The sequence below is a fragment of the Stegodyphus dumicola genome, chromosome 8 (assembly GCF_044657685.1).
Source record: "Stegodyphus dumicola isolate Sdum_Otavi_A_Nest chromosome 8, ASM4465768v1".
NCBI lineage: Eukaryota > Metazoa > Arthropoda > Arachnida > Araneae > Eresidae > Stegodyphus > Stegodyphus dumicola.
Genome location: NC_140775.1, coordinates 130,233,952 through 130,254,978, shown reverse-complemented (window position 1 = coordinate 130,254,978; position 21,027 = coordinate 130,233,952). Strand labels below are relative to the sequence as shown.

At 32.3% G+C, this 21,027-nt stretch overlaps 1 protein-coding gene across 1 annotated transcript in view; it reads left to right on the top strand.

Moving 5' to 3' along the window:
* Nucleotides 1-848: 848 nt before the first annotated feature.
* The window catches only part of LOC118195576 (ADP/ATP translocase 1-like), a 35,430-nt gene continuing 15,251 nt past the window's right edge, over nt 849-21,027 (top strand). Inside the window, exon 1 of the mRNA XM_035366906.2 lies at nt 849-1,132. Within this exon, the coding sequence (XP_035222797.1) occupies nt 976-1,132 (157 nt within the window). The 5' untranslated portion in view covers nt 849-975. The remainder of the gene's footprint in view (nt 1,133-21,027) is intronic.

Here is a 21,027-nt window from a genome sequence, read left to right as displayed (position 1 = left end):
GAAAATTGTTTTCTTCAACTTTCGACTTTATGCTAATTTAATCCTAAATCTTTATAGAAACCAAATTAATTCAATATTTTGGAAAATATTTCTTCAGCATTGAATCGTTACACAGAGCCGCAAGGAAGTTGGACTTTTTGAGGAAGAGCACCCCGGAGGGTGGTCTCCTACCGCTCTCCCCTACCACCAAGCCCCCCCCCCCCGAGATGACTTTTGGCTAAACGTATCTTTAGAGTGCTCCCCTGCCGCAAAGACGCTATACATTTACAAACATCCATACCTTCTCCGGGATTCGAACTCGGGCTCTTGGTACCGCATAGGGCTCCCGTAACCACTGCACGTGAAGATTTATATCTCTCAAAAGCAGTCTTCACATTTATTGCCACATTTTGAACTGGAGAAACATATCTCCGCGATGTATTATCCAGCAATGATCATGCTGTTTAGACATCAGCACAATAACCACCTAATGAACAACTGTCGTAAAAGTACCAAAGAACACCACCCATTATTTTGTAATCGGTTGTTTAGGTGTTTATGTCTTGCTTTTTCAGACTGATTAGTTAATACCTCCTCTTAGATAAAAGGAAAAAAAAAATAATAATATAATTTAACCCCTAGCATTTTACGTTAAGGGCTAAGTTAAGGATATAGAAGAGACTTTCTTTGGGTGCGATCCAACAAAATATGGCGCCAAACATAAATTCTTCTCTATAAGAAAGCGGAAGAGTCTTGCATTCATTAAAGCCTTTATTCCTAATACATCTCCAGGAGACCATTGCCGTCTTGGCATCGAGTTTTATTTCGCCAAATTTTCGCCAACTGGATGCAACCCTGTCACCTAGCCGTGTCCTTTCCCAGCGCAGTGCGGAACGCCGGCGGACGCCCCAGCTAGCAAGAGCCTTTCGCAGACCACGATCGAAGAACACAATCGCAGGAGATTTGTATATCTCGGATTAAAAGAAATATTTCAACATGCCTGTGGACGTTCTATCTTTTGCTAAGGATTTTTTAGCTGGGGGTGTCGCGGCGGCCATCTCCAAAACCGCCGTAGCCCCAATTGAAAGAGTAAAACTCTTACTGCAGGTTCAGCATGTATCTAAACAGATCTCAGTGGACAAACAGTATAAAGGTAAATTTACTTTTTACTTCTGTTCCTACGTTTAAGCTCGATTTAATATCGAGAGTTACATAAATATGAATGTGTAACTTCACATGATCTAAATGTGGCATATGCTGAAAAGAAATGTATAAGTATATTGTTATAAAAAATGCTACCTATATTCTGAATCTCCTTAAATTCTTTTAATCCTTTTAATTCTGCAAAGAATATACTATCCGTGACTGAAGCGAAAGGGAAATCAGAAAATTACGTACTGTGAAACTGTCGTGTTTCAGAACGAAGTGATGCATTCTTGAATCTGCTTTAAAGAAAAAATCATTTTCTGAAAAGGAACTGGGGAGTGTTATTCTCTTTTACGCTACTTTTATAAAAGTGTATATGTTTTATGATATACTTGGTTTTCCGTACGTATCTGTAATTCATTCACATACTGGTACTCTGTAAATTGTTAATGAAAGTTTTTAAAATTATTCTGTAACTAATTTCTCAAAATTTGAAAAGACCATCAAATATATGTGAGAATTAATCTCAAGAACTCTAATAAAATTCACAGTTATACCATGATTATTTAGAATCTCTCCAGCCATGTCGCATAAAATGAAATAAAAGAGAAAGAAAAAATAATAACTAAGGTCACTTACAAATTATTTTTTATAATTATTCTATTAATCGATGCAGAGAAACGCAGAATTTTTTATTTCTTGATTTTTAAATTTGAATGGAGAATCCATAAACTGATTATAATTTTTAATTTTGCTTTAGTCTTAGCAATTAAACTTGTATACCAAATAATTTAATTTATTCTTAATTTAAAAACGTCCTTTCTTATACGTTATTAAATTATGAACTGAAGTGGATATTATACATCGTCTTAAAAATTCTTAAACTGGTCACCTATATTACATTGGTGTATGATTGTTATTAAACCTGACGTTAATTACTTACAAAATGTAATTTCATAATATAACCTTATTTCTCCGAACAATAAATTTATCCGCTACAATTAATTTTACTAATTCTCTTGTATTCCTTGCCATTATAATGTATGCGTCACAGAAGATCGATTTTAATATAAATTCAGTTGTAGAAAATAAAATGCAGTGCATATAATTAAGCTAGAACGGTTTGAAATATGAATAACGATATGTAATTCGTATCGAATGACCGACAGCGACCTCTGTCTACCACGAAGCCTAACATGGTTCCGATCGATAAAAAAAACCGTATCATCCAAGGGAATGGCGAATTTGAAGTCATTTGCTGCTGCTTTTCTAGTAGAATAGAAGAGAAGGTCGTATAAATGCTGGAGGTTAAATGAAAGTTACATCTACAGCAGCAACTGAGGAAGTAAGAGGAGTTTAATTTTCAGATGGTAGTAGCATCAGCGATTGCCGAAGGCGGGAATGCTGCATCATGGGTATAAAAAAAAAAGAGAATGATGGGAGTCCATATCGAGCAATTTTTTATGCTGTTTTAACTGAAGGTTATAGATTACAGTAAGCTCCTTTAAAGAAGCCGTTTTGGGTGTTTCTGTTGGGCGTTTTCGGTTCATATTGAGAATAATACATCATACTTTTTGCTCTGAAGCACGATAGAGATCTTTGCATCATTGTTTCTTTTAAAATGTTTAAAAGCTGTTGTTAGTTCTTGCTAATGAAGATTTTAATAGAAGGAAAATATGAAAGTAAATTTCTTCTATTCATGATTTTTTCCAGCATAGAAAATTAATGGAAAGAAGCAGATCATTTGCAACTCGATTACTGTTCTTGACTTCAGGTTTTTTTTATTGTTGTTATAGTTTAGCTTATCGGCAAATATCCCCGTAATATATGGGAAGAGATATTAAAAGAAATTTTGCTTTATTTGTTTTTTATGTACATTTAAACTTAATATTTCTCCATTTCTTGTAATTCTAAATCGTAATAAGTCTTAATAAATGCACTTGTTTCAATCATTTGTTAGCGAATCACAGCGAAATTATATATTATCGTCAGCAAATAAATGATCACAGATATTTTTTTAATTCTATAAAGTATCGCCAGTGCTATTCACCACACATTTCGATGACCTATGAATGAGACAGCCTGATAAAATGAGTTATTGAAAATATTAGCCCCTGTAATCCCATTTGATCTTTTTTCCCCTTTTAATAGTTCTGTGGTGTTAGGTTACATTTTTTTTGTTACTTGCCATATTATGAAATGCTTTGATTAGTGGAAACTGAGCATTTATATTTGGCTCCAAACAAGGAAACTGTTGGTTACCTATCAGCACTACGAACAAGATCATCAAAAAATGTAAAATTGTCAAAGGTAAAATCCACTGTTTATTTGGCATACGGGTGTTGGATGAGCTTTTTAGAATCCTTAAAAAGAAGACTGTCTTCAAAACCGGAAGCTATTTAAGAACAGATGAAAAATAATTTTAGCAAATTTTGGAATCTATAACCTTTATTCAATCAATATAGATCTATAACCTTTATTCAATCAATATAGATCTATAACCTTTATTCAATCAATATAGATCTATAACCTTTATTCAATCAATATAGATCTATAACCTTTATTCAATCAATATAGATCTATAACCTTTATTCAATTTCTTTGATTCAAATACGTAATGGAAAACAATGTTAAGTTCACATCTAAATTCAGAAGCGCAAACCTCCCCATCGAAACTGCCTACTGCTTTTCAGAAAAAGTTCTTTTCCCTCTGTAAAAGTCGTGCCAACAATAGCACCAACCATTCGGGTTGCGTAATCTAACTTTATTTTTAGTATGAAGAAAAACTAATCCACATTCTTATTTCACAGGAAACGAAATATAGTCATCCAGCTCCCCTCCCCTTTTTTTTTGTCTACCCTTACTTGATAAAGGCTGTTATATTCGCAGTTTTTTTGTATAATATTTTGCAGACTTCGATAATATTGATCAGGATATCACTCTATAAATGTCACTATTTGAAGTTGTCCGAGAGGTCCTTAACAACTCTTTGCTTTCAAACTATCAGTATTCGAATTTATAGCTTCGAAGTGAAGATTTTTGTCAGAATTTTGAACGTTTTAAATGCAAATTTATTGTAGGTCAGAGAATCTTGTGTATTTAACCTTAACAAATTGATGTTTTATGTGCTGATTCATCGAAAAATTATCAAAACTTTTTTAATTCGTCGTTTTTCTCTTCTTTTTTTAGTCATATCCCATGACGAAAGGGAATATCGATTTATTGAGTGAGAGTTCATTGCCCTCCACGCTAGACTACAAGAATATCTGTGCTGGTTTTTTATGTCCGTTCATTTCTGAAACTTCAGATTTCAACTTTTCTAGAAAGTGTGTTGGGGAGAAAAGTGCCTATTCACAAATTTGTTTTCTGATACAAAAATCTGAAGTTTCTGTAAATAAGAAGAATATTACACACTTTCATTATATTCATTAGATACGTCCTCCAGTGCCAGAGTAGTAAAGTCGCTGAACACTGGTAACTCGACTCGCATTCAAATCGCTGTATATAGGCTGATTGCATGGAAAGTTTCGAGGTTTTTGCCATGTGTGGACTAGAGGTTTTTGTAAAAATTTTTCAACAAAGGAATTCTTCCCCGTGGCAGATACCCTCGTGTGCGTATCACCGCATTTCAAAAAAATTCATTGGATAAAATTAGAGTATATCAAAATTTAGATAAATATCACAAAGTAATATTTAACGCACGAATCTATAATTTTAATCCATTTAATAAATTTACAATTTTAATATAACTTTATTAAATTTTAATATTAACTTTGATACACAAGTTCGTTATGATGAATCTTATCTTCTAGTATTATCGAGTAGTCATTGTAATAAAAATGGATTAAATATACTTAGAATTTATTAGAATTAGAAGTTTTTTGTACCCATCATTGCAAAGACAAGTTTCTTTTAGACACTGTCAAGTGTGTTTAAAATTTACTGTGGAAAAATTATTTCCGATTGCAAATATAATTTCAAGTTTTACTTGTAAATTTAGAAAAAGATACACGATAATGAGTTTAATAATAACGATAGAAAGATATCCCCAAAATATCTTCTACGTTAACAATAAATGAAATTTGAAATTATTCTCTTAGTATTTGCTCACAGAGCACTTTTTCTAATTCAATACTCGTACATACATTTCGAAGACATAGATTGGAAAAGAGAAGCAAATTAAGTTGTTTATTATTAAGTTTCACTAAGTCGTATAGCTTGCCATTAACCATTTAACTTAAGTTTCTACTCTCTTAAAATTAGCTTATATAACAACATTTACAACTTCAGTATGGATGTAGTATCTGAGTGAATAATTTAAAACTTGACTCTTGCGTGTTCTTACGTAGTGTACCGAAGATATATTATATAGAATAATCATATGAACTATCATTATTCGATCTGATAAGAAATTATGTCGTATCAGAGTTGAAAAGTGTCAGAATGTTATGGTAAACGAAAGGATGAAAGAAAGTATTAAATCTCAGTCTTCCAAATTTTTTGCGATAACGTTGTCGTAAGTATTCGCAGGAAATAATTTTAAGGTAAGTTCTATTCGAGGAAAAAAAAATAATTGACTAGTCATTCGAAGTAACATTTGCTCTTGACTATATTGAAATTTTTTGATTTGGCTAAAAGGAAGATATAAATTTGGCGAGATCTGACGTCAAAATTCGTTCATTATTGAAGTTCCGAATTTGAAAATTAGACCCGAGAAAAGAATTCGCTGAGTATATCGTAATCATCAAGGAAGAAATATTTTATTGTTTTTAGACATATAAAAAGTGAGTGATAGAATAAATGACATGTACTATTGTAACAAGTTTAATTTTTATACCTCTTGCTTGCTATTCACAATGCTTGCAGTTTCACGTTTACTATTTAATCATTCATTCAAATTGCTTTAAAGTCTGTATATCGTTTCTCTAAATTGATTATATTTTTTACTGAATTACCACTATAATATGAATTTCTCTTAAAATTTTAGTTATTCTACTTACTTTCTAATGGTGTTTACATTTAGTTTGAGACCTTTCTGAAACAGATTCAGCATACTTTTAGAAAACTGTGCACCAATCCAGAAGCATGTAGCATTAATTAAGTTTAAAGATAAACATATCCCAGAATTTTGAGGAAAAGGAATGTGAATTTTTTAAGTAAGCTGTATTTGTATTTACTGTAGGCACATATGAAGGGAATCAAAAAATTTATTATCTTCATGATAAACTAAGGCAAGTTTCAGTTTGCCGTTTCAAAATGTGTCGTAGCCTATGCAGCCATTTCCAATCTAGCTTTCTTTCTTATTTTGCTAATTAGTTGTTCTAAAGCCCCCTTCGTGACTTGTCTTAAGAGTCCCTTCATAGAGAACTTTCTAAAAATAATTATCTCGTATTCACACTACATATACCGAAAACCACGAAACTTCTAGTACTTCCATCCTATTCGATGGGGAACCGAATTAGACGAACTGCCAAAGTTCAGTGACCATTGATTTCTACTTGATCGCTTATGAACAGCTTTCTTTCTTTGATAATCTTAAATTATCCAGTCGTCAAGCTTTTTCTCTCTTGATTAGTATATCAAGTTTTTAAACGGCTCATAAAACACAGACCTTTCAAGTTAAGATTGTTAATACAGAAAGAACCCATAAAATTTATACTTGAAATTCCACATAGTCTAAGTCTTGCAGAATTTCTGTGAGCAAACTATTTATTTATAACTGACTTGTAATTATGCGACGCTTTCCCCAAGGGTATCAAGCACATAAATGTTTCCCGGATTTTTCTCCTTTATTATAACTATTCTTAATAAGCAATTTCCTAATAAATGCTGCAGAAACTTCTCCGCCTTCCTATAATATTCACTTCACTTTCCTAAATCCGTATGTCATGTTCATTCAGAAGACTGAAAATATTTAGTTATCTCAAGCTAACAATAAGCCAAAAATGGTAAATGCCTCATGCTGCAATGCATTGTTGATACTTGAGATAAAGCTAGGTTTTAAAGTCTGTTGGGCTTTTATCGGAGTAGAAAACACGAAAATCTGCGATGCCTTCACCGGAATTCGAATTCTGAATTTTCTGATTGATAGCCGGTCGTGCTTCTAATCATACAACGAAGGAAAGCGATGACAAAATAGAAAATTCTTTGCACTCTTCCCACTTACAGGGTGACTGCGAATGTTAGGATCCAGTCGCCAAATACAGGTGAGGATGGAATTATCATCCACTATACTTCAAATGGTGTTATGTATTTCGGGTACTACTTGTTGGTTCATTAGCTTTACTTCGGAGCAGGAAACATGAAAAATCAGAAATGCCTCCCAGATTCGAACGCCGGCTCTCTCGATTGCTAGCTGGACGTGTTTCCAATTACACCAAGAACGCATATGGTAAGGAAGAAGAAAATTTTTCTAAAGCTTAGGGCAAGCAATCGACGGTTATTTGCCTTAAGAGGAATGTCTTCGTGGAGGTCTTTCTTATAGAAACTTACTCGTAGTTACATTATTACACTAGAGGAAAATCTTATATTCAGCAGCGTTAACTCTTCGATTATTGGTGGCAGGCTAATGGTCGTGGAATTAAAAAAAAAAAAAAAATCATTCTGAAATTCGATTGCGAAGGAACAAATTCGCCCTGTTTTAACCAATCGATTATAATAATTGATGTTTTCATTCAAATTCAAAAATACATTTGATTGCTCATATAACTGTTTCACCTTTTTTTAAAAAAAAATTTACGCCATTGCTCGTGTTCCTGAACCTCGACGGTGTACAGTAAATACCTGTAGAAGTCTTTTCTTGATCAACCGAACGAGTCCCGAGGTTTTTACACTTGTAAAAGGAGCCTCAACTGAATATTTGCCATTATTCCAAATGCTTGATTTATGTATCCCTTTTCCCACTGTTAGAATGTTATCCCCCTCCTTTACGAAACTAGAAAATTACATTTATTTATATTTAGAATTGTTTTTATAATTTAAACAACAAGAAGTGTATGAAACGTTGATTAATTACGAAAACTTGCATAAACATAGTTCTTTTGTATTCATAAACTAAAACTAAATACTTAACAGTTAAAAAATGTCTGATCGCATTCTCCTCAAAACCATGAAATTCCCTAGGGAGGAATTCCCTTCTGGTTCGGAACCCTTACACTATTCAGATACTTCTACTTTACTTCTTATTATTACGTTATCGCTACACAGAAAGAAGAATACAGTTTTTTCGTTTGTTACGACTAATGTCTCTTGTCTGATCTAATCAGAGTAAGCCGAATTTTACCGTGGCAAGGCGTAGAAATTTTATCGTAGCGAGCACCATATAGCTGACAGTGCGATTTTGCCAGTTTCACCAAAAGTTTGAGGGACAGCACTCGTGGGGGCCGTTCGAGGGTCTCCCATCCTTTTTCTCGTACCACCAAACCTGCTCCTGAGAGGACTTCCTGCTCGACGTATATTTAGAGTACCCCCTCAAAGACACTATATATTTACAGCACCCATGCCTTCTCCTCGATTCAAACACGGTACGATAGTCAGAGTCGACGTCTATCTCGTTGGGTGGCTCAGAAGATTCTTCAGAAGAAAAGCAATAAGAAAAACAGTTTTCGTAAACTTTTTTTTTGCTTCTGAAGAGAGGGATTTTTAGCTAGTCGCCGTCAAAATCGATAGTTTTATTCAAAATCTATACCAAACTAAGGCTGCATTTTCGCTCAATTAAAATTTTTTCACTGAAATATGTCTGATTGTGCGTAGAAGATCATTATGAAAAAATAGCTAGAGTTTCTAACGGCAGGAGTGTTTCATATATTAATTTCTGAATTAAGTCTTTAGCAGAATTTACCAATAAGTTTGTTACTTCTTACACTTTTGGGCACGAAAACCTGTAAATTGGTGAAAAAGGAGCCTTTAGATTCCAACATTCTAAGAATTTCTGATAAAACTAGGACGGAGCTTGCCAGACAGTCTTCATAACCTTCCCATAATTAAATGATTCAATCTAATCCTCTCATTTTTATGTGCATTATTTTCAATTATACAGGGTGATTCTAAATTGTTTTCACATATTAAAAGGGATGATAGTACTCATCCAGATGAGCGATAATTACCATAGAACAAAGGGTCGCATTCCACTCTGAGAGGCAGAAAAGAGGAATATTAGAATTTCAACCTGAACTTATAACCGTGTTGGGAGAACCAATGAACGAGACCTAAAGCTGCTCGATCAGTTTAATGAAAAACTCAGAGTGCACAAAACGGATAAAACCGAAAACTTGGCTTTCGAGTGTTAATTCGAGCTCAGACTTTGATGGCAAACACTCAAATGCACATCTTTGATTGGCAAGGTCTCAACCTCGTAAATGATTGCAACAAGTTAATTATCTAAACTATTAGAGCGAAATTATCTATTAGGGGGAAAAAAACTGCTATTTTGATATCAAGTATCAAGGTTTAGCAGTTCCTTTCCCCTTCCCCATCTCCTATGCTGTCCTCTTGGACACTGTACTGCGCTCATTCTATTTGAAGCGCCCTTCTATGGCACACGAAGTTCTGACAGCCGGAACACAGCCAGAGCTTAAATTGCTCCCGGCACTTCTTAGTTTTTGGTATAAATCATAATTCTTGGCGGAGCGCACCGGAGCCCTAAATTTATGTAAGTGAACAACAATTTCAGTAGAAATTTGATCTCGAAAACTTTATTTTTTTGCAATAAAATTGTATTAAAAATCTCTTATTAAATTTTAGTTTATCTCTTTACATTTTATATAATTTTAATAATTTAATCACTTAAATAAATAATAATTAATTACTTTTTATTTAATTAAATAATAATTGATAAAATATTAATTATTAATATTAATATGATAATAATTAACTATTTAATTTTTAAATTGTTAATGATTTTAATAGTCATTTTATTTATATATTTACTTCTGTCCTCTTTGCTGACGACCTTCCATAAGGCTCCGGCACTTCTGATTTTAGAAATTAAGCCCTGAACACAGCATGAACTTTTCATGCTAATCTCGGCATACAGCGGAAGTTGGGAGTTAATTGATAATATTCAGCCCTCAATTAGATAATTAACTTGTTGCAATCGTTTGCGAGGTTGAGACCGTGTCAACCAAGGATGTGCATTTGAATGTTTGCCATCGAAGTCTGAGCTCGAATTAACACTCGAGCGCCAAGTTTTCGATTTTATCCGTTTTGTGCACTTTCTGTGAATTTTTCAATAAACCGATTGTGCAACTTTTGGTCTCGAACTAAGTTCAGATTGGAGTTCTAATATTCCTCTTTTCTGCCTTTCAGAGTGGAATGCGACCCTATGCTCTATGGTAATTATTGCTCATCTGGATGAGTACTATCGCCCCTCTTAATTTGTAAAAACAATTTAGAATCACCCTGTATAACAGTTTAATTCATCTGCAGTGTAAAATTTTACACGATTTCATTAGATATAAGATATATTTGAAAGTAAGATTTCTAACAAGTTTGAACACAAAAATAAGGCGAATCCAAATTTCAGTTTCAGGTTTAAAATAATAAATAAATAAATAAAAAATTTAATGGAAAAAAATTATTAAGCAAAATAAAAACAAATAAAATTTTAATTAAAAAAATCTGAAAGGGTTCATATTTTAATTATTGCCCAAAAGGGCTGTTTAAAAATTTGGTATGGTTTCATCAGTAAAGATTTATCGATAGAGATCGATCAAGTGAAACAGTGAAATATTTTATAGGATATTACATGAATATACATTTAGGCTAATGTTACATATTTTCTGTGTATTTAAAAAGTAAACAAAAATATATAATGTGATTCCATAAAAACATTTTATGTTTTTAATTATATATATCATGAAATAAATGCACTTTAAAAAAATAGATTAAAAACTGAAAAAAAAAGGTATTTTTAAGAACTGCATCTATTGCTTTTAAATACTTGTAGTTTTGTTTGTTAATTAATAACAGACAGAATAAATACAAAAGATAATATCTTGCGTTTTTCCAAATGGCAACAGACTCGAATGAAAAGTGAAAGGATGCAAAATCTTGTTTCCAAGTTAATAGTCCTATTGAGTTAATAAAATGAAAAAGTGAGGGAGGGGACGCCATGCTAAATTATTTTTGCTTTTGATGCAACAAAGTGATTTTTAAGTAAGCCAAATAAATACCTGTTCCATGTTATAATTCATTTATTCTTTCAAATTTATGGATTTCAATTTATGGATATCTAAGGACTGTAACACAAAATAATATTAAATATATAAATAAGTTTTCGTTTTAGGTAAAATTTAGCTTTAGACTATATTTATTTAATTTTAGGCAAAATTTATCCTGAACTTGAAGCTTTACACTAAATTGCTGTTTACTTCAAAAGAATTCAACAGGCTCCTTGAAATGCATAGAGCTTTTCCTTGAAATCAATATAATCTGGAACTGTGCTATTTTTTACTCATCTAGTAAATAAATAAATTCCTATTCTTAAGAAGGTAGGCTTCATGTGGTCTGTTTATTAGGCAGACTTATGTAGTGAGGCATTAATGAAAAACATGCACAAAGAAGCTAACGAAATAATGTGTAAAGCTACAATACAAAGAAAATTTCAATGCTAGGTTCCAGTTTGAACAAATTTCGAAAAATTTTTAGTATATTGATAGAACTTATTGTAAGAGCATTCTTTTAAATCAAGCATGTCTCTTGTATTTTAAAACAAAATTTTTAATAAATTCATTTTGTTGTTTTATATCGCGGCTCTCAAAATAGCATTTCCACGAATTCCGCACATTTTCTGCCATTGTATTTTTCAAAATATTGATTAAAATAATTTCATACAGAAAGCTATTCTTTTTTCTCCTTTTTTTTTTTTTTTTTTTTTTTTGCCTTGACTTTCGTATGATACTTTTTATTTTTTTTTTAAAACATTTTTTTAAATAGCCTTTAAAAGTTAATGACGATCCTATGTGAATTCTGCAGTTTTCATGGTTGAGAACAACATATCTATTTTAATGACCAAGTAATTTTTAAAAAAATTTCATCCTATTTCGTTAACAATGAGCATTTACATGTGAACAGCATGTAAATGATCTATACAAAAAAAAAAAAAAAAAAAAAAAATTAAATACTAGGTTCCAGTTTGAATAAATTTCAATATATTTTTAGTGTCTTGATAGAAAATTATTATAAGAAAATACTTTTAAACAAAGCACGTCTTGTATCTTAAAATAGCATTTTTAATATATTAATTTTGCTGTTTTAGATCACGGCTTACAAATTAACACCTTTTAATCCGTTTCAAGTTCCTTTATTAAATACAACTGTATTATAATCGTTAGGTATTAGAGTAACTTGAGTTTCAATTTTAAATGAGAAATGAACGCTAGTAAGAAATTAATTAATTGTAACGTGAATGTTGGGTTTGTATTTTTATTTATAATTTGGGTTTGGGCAATGGAGGGGCATTCTTCTAGAGGAAAGAAATGATACTTATAAACTTCTGTTACAGCTCATTTCTGTTTACTTAATTCATAATGTGACCATTTTCCTATCACTTACGTTAACTTTGGGTTAAAGTCACTGAACACTGGTAGTTCGGTCTGAAGTTCGAATCCCGCGAACGGGCTGGCTGTATGGGCGTTTTCGTGGTTTTCCCCATGTGTAATGTGTATACGAGCCAGTTTCTCTCAAAAAGTCCTCCACAAAGGCATTTATCTCCTTAGGTAGATAGCCCTCGAGGCTTTGCCTTAATCAAATAAACTTTATATAATTAACTTTATATAGTACAGGGTGCGGCAGCGTTCATAGCGTAATTTGACTTGCGTAGCACAATGACGTACTACATGAATGCGCACCAGCTCGTGCCGCATTCGTGTACGAATGAGCTACCATTTCGAGTGTGACGGCGATATGGATCGTTGGAGTGCACAGCATCGTGCCTTTGCTGTTGAAAGTTATTTCAAGAATACCTACTCTGTTATTGCTAACCAGCGTTTATTTCGGCAACACTTCAACTTTGGACGTTATGGGAAAGTTCCAGATGGACTGACCATTGCAACAGACATTTCCAGGTAATTTCCCGTTTTGGTGTCGTTTCCTAGCGCCAGGGTTCGTAGCGGTCCTTATAAGTGCTTATAAGTCCTTATACTTGAAAATAAAATATAAAGTCCTTATAGGTGCTTACTTTTTCTTTAAGTCCTTTTTTTTTTTTTTTGTTTGTTTTTAGTGCTTTTTTTTTTTTTTTTTTAAATGAACACGTTTTTTTTTCCCGTACCAAAGCCGAAACTAAATAAACAACTTTTCTTCTTAATATGGAATGTCAGATGGGGTGAGTCATACTCCCGGAAATAGCTTTTCCCCCATCTCTGCATTAACATAACCTTTGGTGTGCACGAAGAGTATAGACAGGTGCCCGTCGTTCTATTGGTCAAAGAATTGCGAAAGCAGTAGAAAATTCCGCTACATTCGGCATTCTTTTCCTCCCACCCAAATACTACACACGTTTGAATTTCTATCAAGATCTTAAAAATTTGCATTCTCGTTCCGCTTGGTCAGTTCATATTCGTGTTTATTATGATCGTTGTGCTTATATTATGAGCATATGTATGAATGTTTATAATAACATAGTTGCAGTAACTGCTGAAGTATAGTAAACTTCCAAAAATGGTTGTGTTTTAACACAAATTAGCTTTCTAAGGAATAATATTCGGAATGGCTTAAATAAAGGGAAAGTAATCGAATAGTCAAAATAATTTCATTTTTTTGGCCAATATATTATACAGTACGAAGGTTGGGAGGTCTCCCCTTTCTTCGCAAAATCTTGAAACTGTTACAGTTCGCTGCAAAACAACAAGCAACGGACTTTTTTTTTTGGGGGGGGGGGTTACTTTCCAATCTGGATTGAATAGGACTAAAAGTTCTGCGGTCTACCAACCCAAGCGAAGAATGATTCTATTCCGGAAATTTAACGCCGTCTGTTGAAAATTAGAATGAAAAACACCCCAGTTATTTAGTTCTTTATTCTCCCAATACCGGCAGTTGTTGATTCCGATTGCGTAATATCACGTAGGGAAGAATTACGGCGCACGTATTGCGCAATAACGTTTCGATTTTTTGCAGAGATAATTAATTTTTATGTTCAGTCCCAGATTTGTTTATGAACACTTACTTACTAACTGAAAGAGTTTTACTGTGCTTGCTAAGCAGAATATTTTTTAGTTCCGTTGGTTTATTTTTATATGATGCACATATTGAAATGTCAAAAGCATTTATTAGCGGAAAAATCTAAAGAGCGGCTACAGTCTACCCCCCCTTCCGCTCCTTCAAGTTACGCTCGACTGTCCGAATATTCGCCAATTCCAAGTATGCGGGTTAGTTAAGCTTTTACTGTTAAAAATGGCTGCATGAAGCAAATTTCTGTCTTCTGATTTCAGAAATGTTCCTGTTTTTTACTTAAATTACTTTGCTTGCAATTTCTGTTAAGAGAAAACTGATATACAATGAAAATTTAGGAAATGTTCAGAATTTAGATTTAAATTATTTAAATATCAATATGAGTGGAAAAATAAATTGTATTTATTATTAGGTTCCAAACGAATACAATAAATATGCCTTATTATTATTTATTTTCTCTATTTTGAACTGAAATTTCATCATTAAATCTTGTAATATAGTTTAGTTCTTCATAGTTTTATTTTCTCTCGTTGTAAACTAGTTCTGTAAAATGAACTATTATTTAAAATTAAAAAAAAAAAGTAATTATTTTCCATGGTTGAGGTAATGCTTATTCTCTCTTAATAAGTACTTCATTTCTCATATTTTAAATTACAATTCTAATTTTTAAGGTTATGCAGTTGTGTATGATGTAATTAGACAGGTGCTTATTTTTTTTCTTAAAATGTGCTTGAAAAGTGCTTATAGGTGCTTATTTTTTTAACTAAAATGTGGCTATTGTGATACTTCTTTGGCGAAATGAAGCAACTCCAATGATGGAACACAGCAATAACTTTTATTTAACACTCAAAAAAATGGCGACATACAAACAAGAAAAGAAAACATATTCTATAAACTTATTTAAAAAAAATAATTACATGCTTCGTGCGAGAAAATGCATGCAGCTCTCGAGCCTGCATTTCAATATTGCCAGTAATCTGTACATTATTTATTATTCATCTATTTCAAATGCACGAGAGATTAATAACGATATTAAAGCTGTTACACTATGAACCCTGTAAAGCCGCCTCGCTCACCTGATCTTTCATGTTTCGACTTTGGGAGCACCTGAAGCAAGAAGTTTTCCGAACGCGTTGTGCCATCATTCCCGAGTTGAAGGATCGCATCCGAACTGCCGTCGGCAATGTCCCAGGAAATACGTTACGCCGAGTTATATAGCAAGCTTCCCAACGCCGCCTAGATGAATGTGTTGTGCAGAGGGGTCATCATATTCAAAAAGTAATTCACGCAATGGACAATGACTTACACATTAGTAAATGGCATACCTTTAACTGTTAATTGACATAAGAGGTAATAAATAAATTACAGTTACTGCCTTATGGTGTGCTTTTAATATCCTACTATGAACGCTGCCACACCCTATATAATTTTTTATACATCTTTTTGTACAATTTTTTATACTGATAGCCGGACATCAACATTTTTAAAAGAGTTCTTAAACAATTAATGTTCCACAAATATTATCAGTAGCTTATTATGATTGTTTACATTATGGCCATTAATATTCATTATTAAATACGTGAGTGATTGTGAAAAAAAAAAGAAATTTCATGCTGTTAAAGATCATTATTAATAAAAAGACGAATGCGGTTTCTCTTAACATCTACTTTTTTCATCTATACCGACAGGTTACATTCTGTGCACGATGCACTGCATAACTCAAGGTTATCTTACTAAAAAATTTGAAAGTTGTTTCCATAAGGTTGCATTCCTTTTCTATTGCCATTACCTACTTGCTAACCAGTTAGCTGAAGAAAATGCAACGTCTAGTACTTAAAACGCAGCCTGTAAATCACTGCTTACTTGTTTGTATTAATCGTGCAAATTGTCATCTGTTGAGGATAGATAAAAGAACTTATTAAATTTTATTTTTAGTTTAATTAACCAAATAAAAATTTAAATTCATTTTTCTGAACCACTTTGCTAATTCTAGGAATCTGCATGCCCATGATTCACTTACTGTAAATCTTAGCTGAGCTGTTGAGCGATTTTCTTCGTTTAGTCCATGTACCTCGTTCATCAATGGTGTGAAGAATCGAGCTTTCTTTTTAGCGTTTATCTGTATGAGAACCGCTGACAATTTCGATCAGTGGGACTTGAATTAACCATTTGCAGGTTTACTTGATGATCGTCACGCTAGTAAATAATTTTTTAGAATAAGACCTTGAAAAACTGTTTGCATAAGGTATCGGTTGTTAATAAACCCGTGCATAAATTGTTAAAACTTGTTAATTTGCAATACTCAGAAGAGTCTTTTGCAGTTATTTTTCTGTTAAGTTCTTCGTTATCAATACGTATTTCAACTATTGTTTAATTTTTTAGCCTTATTTCCAGATTAAGTCTGTGAAGGCGGTAATTTCCCCATAATGGTGAAAGCTAGCCGGACAGTGGTACAATTGTATGAGCCATAGAGTTTTGTAGCTCACAAAATAAGCCTAAAACTCACAAAAACAAGTACTTTTTTCATTCACCGCATATATTTATTTCCTATTATAAGCGCATAGTATAATATCATTTACTAGAGCAGTGTTTGATTAGTCTCTATATATTTTTATGAAACATATGAGGAAATTAGTATTTAGTGGGGAGGGATATGCATTCCTAACAGCATGATTAGGAATTAAATTAAGAATCCAGTCTGGATCATTCCACCTGTAGCCCAATGGATTAAGACACCTGAACACTGGAAGATCATCCCAGGACCGGTTTCAGGTGAACATCCTCCTTTCATGCTTAAGGTAAAAAAGAATCTGTTTTGTTTAGAAATTTCCACGAATGTATCCCTTTTAAGCAGCGTAGATTTTACATATTGTACTTTAAACAGCTATCCAGTCAACATTCTAGATTGTATTAGTATTGTCTCTTAGTTGCACTCTATGCTAAATGCAAGAAATATATAGCAAACAATATAATTGGCAAGCTTTTTATTAAATTATATGTCGAATTCGTGTCGAAGGAGAATAAATTTTCACTAGTAATCAATGTTGGTTTGTATTTTTGCATCCATTATTTCGTCTATAAACTGATTGTTAAATTGAATTTCGTGTTACTTTCGTTTTCTCTAGATTTTTAATGTACAGATTTCCTTCGTTCCAAGGGAAAAAATTGCCTAGGTATTTAGTTCTTTTCCCTTTTCCTAAAAATCTCTTCATTTAAAAGAAATATAAAAATAGACTTCGAATTTTGCTAAATGCATTGCCATCCAAGTCGAAAGTTCTTTTTATTCTGAAAATATAATTTTATACGCAGATCCCAAACTCCTGAGAACAATGTCCACAATGCGTAAAAATTAACCTTTTAACTGTCATGCCCGAGATTATCTCGGGCACAGCACTGGTGTTAAAAAATGTCACGCCCGAGTATTTCTCGCGGTAATTTTTTTTTGACTGCATCGTATTGTTATACCCGAATATATATCGGGAGACGTTTATTTCGGCTTCATCTCTTTGTCAAACCCGACTGCATCTCGGGAAAAGTTAATGTGCGCTCAATTCAATAGATGACAGCACTTTACTGAAGATTTCAAAGGTTAGAGGTTATAAGTTCTTTGGTTCAAAGTGCACGGGATCTTTTTGTTGTAAAATGGCGTCCAGTTCTTTGAAGCATTATATAGATGATTTAAATTCTTCAACCGAAGATGAAGGATGTGTGTTTGATGAGCAGTATTTATGATACTTCCATGGTCAGCCTCAAAAATAAAAAAAAAAAAAAAAAAAAAAAAAAAAAAAAAAAAAAAAATGAAGATATACTCAAGCCGAAGATTGTTTCTGACTACAGTCTAACTATGGGTGGTGTAGATCGCTGGGATCAAGAAATATCCTTTCATCCAACAATCCGAAAACGTCAGAAAAAATATTATAAAAAGATATTTTTACATTTACTAGACAAGGTACTTTGGAACTCATATTTGCTCTATAAAATGTAGTTGAGAAACGTATTACATTTTTAAAATTTCGAATCCAAGTTGTAGAAGAGCTTTTACATAAATATGATGATGCAGCTTCTGGACAAAAGAATGTTGGCAGACCACCTACAATAGATTACCCTGCCCGTCTTACTGAACGACATTTTATTTCCCATATTCCTCCTACTCCTGTGAAACGTGAGCCTACAAGACAGTGCAAAGTGTGTTGTTCGAAAAAGGATAAAAATGGGAAAAAGATAAGGAAGGAAACACGATTTTGGTGTAGTGATTGTGGAGTTGGTTTGTGCTTGAAAAGTGTTTCCAGTTGTACCACACAAGATTGAATTACTGAACTGCTAATAAGTATTCACTTTTATTTATTTTTTTCATTTATTTATTTTTTAGAAAATTAATTTTTTTCATTTTTAGAAAATAATGCTCCACTAGAAGCGAATTTTACAACTGCCATGTTGAGTGGCAGCCGCCTCAAGCAAATATGCAGTGGCTACAAAACTTTAAAAATTTTACCCATGTACTTCAAAATATCAATTTTTAACTATTTAATATATTTTATTTTGTACTAAACACTTTATTTTTACAATAAAAAAATTTGACAATTTGAGTACCCAAATCATCAAAATAACTTGACAATTAAAGGGTTAAGATCTGATGGAATGCATGCAAAGTTCAAAACCTTTTAATTTCTTTCATTCATTATTACTATGATGAAAAAAATCGTTTTATTTTGCCTTAAATAAAATATGGGTTAAAAAAATGAAAGAAAAGGGCCCCATTAAATAAATTAAATTAAATAAAACCCTATAAAAATTCCTTAAAGTTTATGTCCCCTTAAGTTAGGACATAAACTTAAAGGATTTTTTTATAGGGTTTTATTTAATTAATAACCTAAGCACTGCATTTCGCATGAAAATACTTGTATTTGATGCGCAAAATTAGACTAAAAATTAGTTTCTTTGAACAGTAATTACGAAAAAACTCGTTAATAATAATTTTGCGGTTTTTTCCCAAGAAAATAATAAAAAAGTTTTCAAGAAGTTATTTCAGTTTATTATTAAACTTCGTTTTATAAATTATAAACAGTCAGTTAAAAATTTTTTTAAGTAAAGGAAAGTAAAATATGGTTATAAAACTACATTAAAATATTTGTATACGATACTTAATTTTTTAAAACTCACGCAATATTTCTTTTGATATGCTAATGGTCTATTTCTTTTAATATGCATCGGTTTAGCTTAAATGTTTTTAAGTCCATGAAACATGAAATGGGAATTTACCAGCTAAAATCTAGAAAATTTACAATATCTAAGAATTCTGATAAGAAGTTAAAATATTTTTGGGACTAAAGTGGTAAAGTAAATAACGGAGAGTTTTAAAAATGTTGTAATTTTCATATGCTTTTCTAATTCTAATTAGTTTCTGTAAACTTTACAAAGATAAACAGATCATCTCGTAATTTGATTTAAGGTATTTGCTTTGCCAGAAGGCGAACTTGGAACTGTTCGATGTACCTCACCATGGACAAAATTGGTTTTCAAAGCTGTCTTAAGCTTTTTAGCCCAAAGGGGTAATTTTCCCAGAAGGGTTATTAATTTCTTTTTGGCATTTCGCGATGATTCACTATAAACGGCGAATCACTTTTTAAATTGTTACCACCAAATATTAGAGCCCTGTATTATATTTAAAGAAATTAAATAATGAAGAATCTACATAAATATATGTGTGTTTCTCGCAGTGTAATAAAACAACGCTACTTGGAGCCATCGAATTTTGAATAACGTACGTCTCCACCCGAATATGGGCATTTGGAAGCCCAAATTTGGATTTGTTTTATCTATTTCACATTTTGTAAAACATTTATGAGTTTTTGATTAAGAAATTCAACGATTTCAAAGCGAGTAATGGCAACACTGTACGAAGACAAAAAAAAAAAAAAAAAAAAAAAAAAAAAAAAAAAAAAACATTTTTATCTCCAGCGCGCGAGACTGTGCATCAGAAATTCTAAAGATATGCTCTTTTAATTTATTTTGTGATATTGCTGTTGAATTGAATTTTATGGTTTAAGGGCGAAGAACATGATATTTAATAAATAAAGGTAACACACAAAACGTTAAAAAAACGCCCGTTTGAATGTAATGTAAAATCTGAAAGCGTTCAGGTTTTTTGTTTGTAATAAGCAGGGATATATATATATTAGGCCTTGCGATTCTCGATACAGTTATCATTGCGGTATTTCATGGCCTCTAAGCACTGAGAAATTATATGTTAAACTTTACAGATTTCTTCTTTTCGAAGTTCTGTCATTTATCCTCCACATGAAAATTCAAAAATTAAAATTTTGAGGCATGAGTAAATAGGGTCTATAGAATTCACATTACTTCAAGGCAGTTAATGTTTATCTGTCTTACATTAGATGTCAGCGTGAGCGGATTTCTAAGGGATTTGCATTCATGAAAGGACATCACCACCATCCGACCTTTTCAGTCCTTGGTAACCGAATCTAAGACGAAATATCGGTATTTTGAATGAACTATTCCACTTAGCCTCATATCTGTTCTAAACCTGAGTTTAACCGTTTTTTGATCTTGAAATGAAATCTTCCGTTTTACTAAAGCAGAAAATGAAATTTAAAGTATTTTTGTAAAGGTTTATTTTGCTGTGAGGTAATGTCTCAGGATTCAGCAGCTGAGAAATTTCTGTTACTTTTTCAAATTTATAAACATTCCAGGGCTGAAATAATTGAAGTAGTTTTC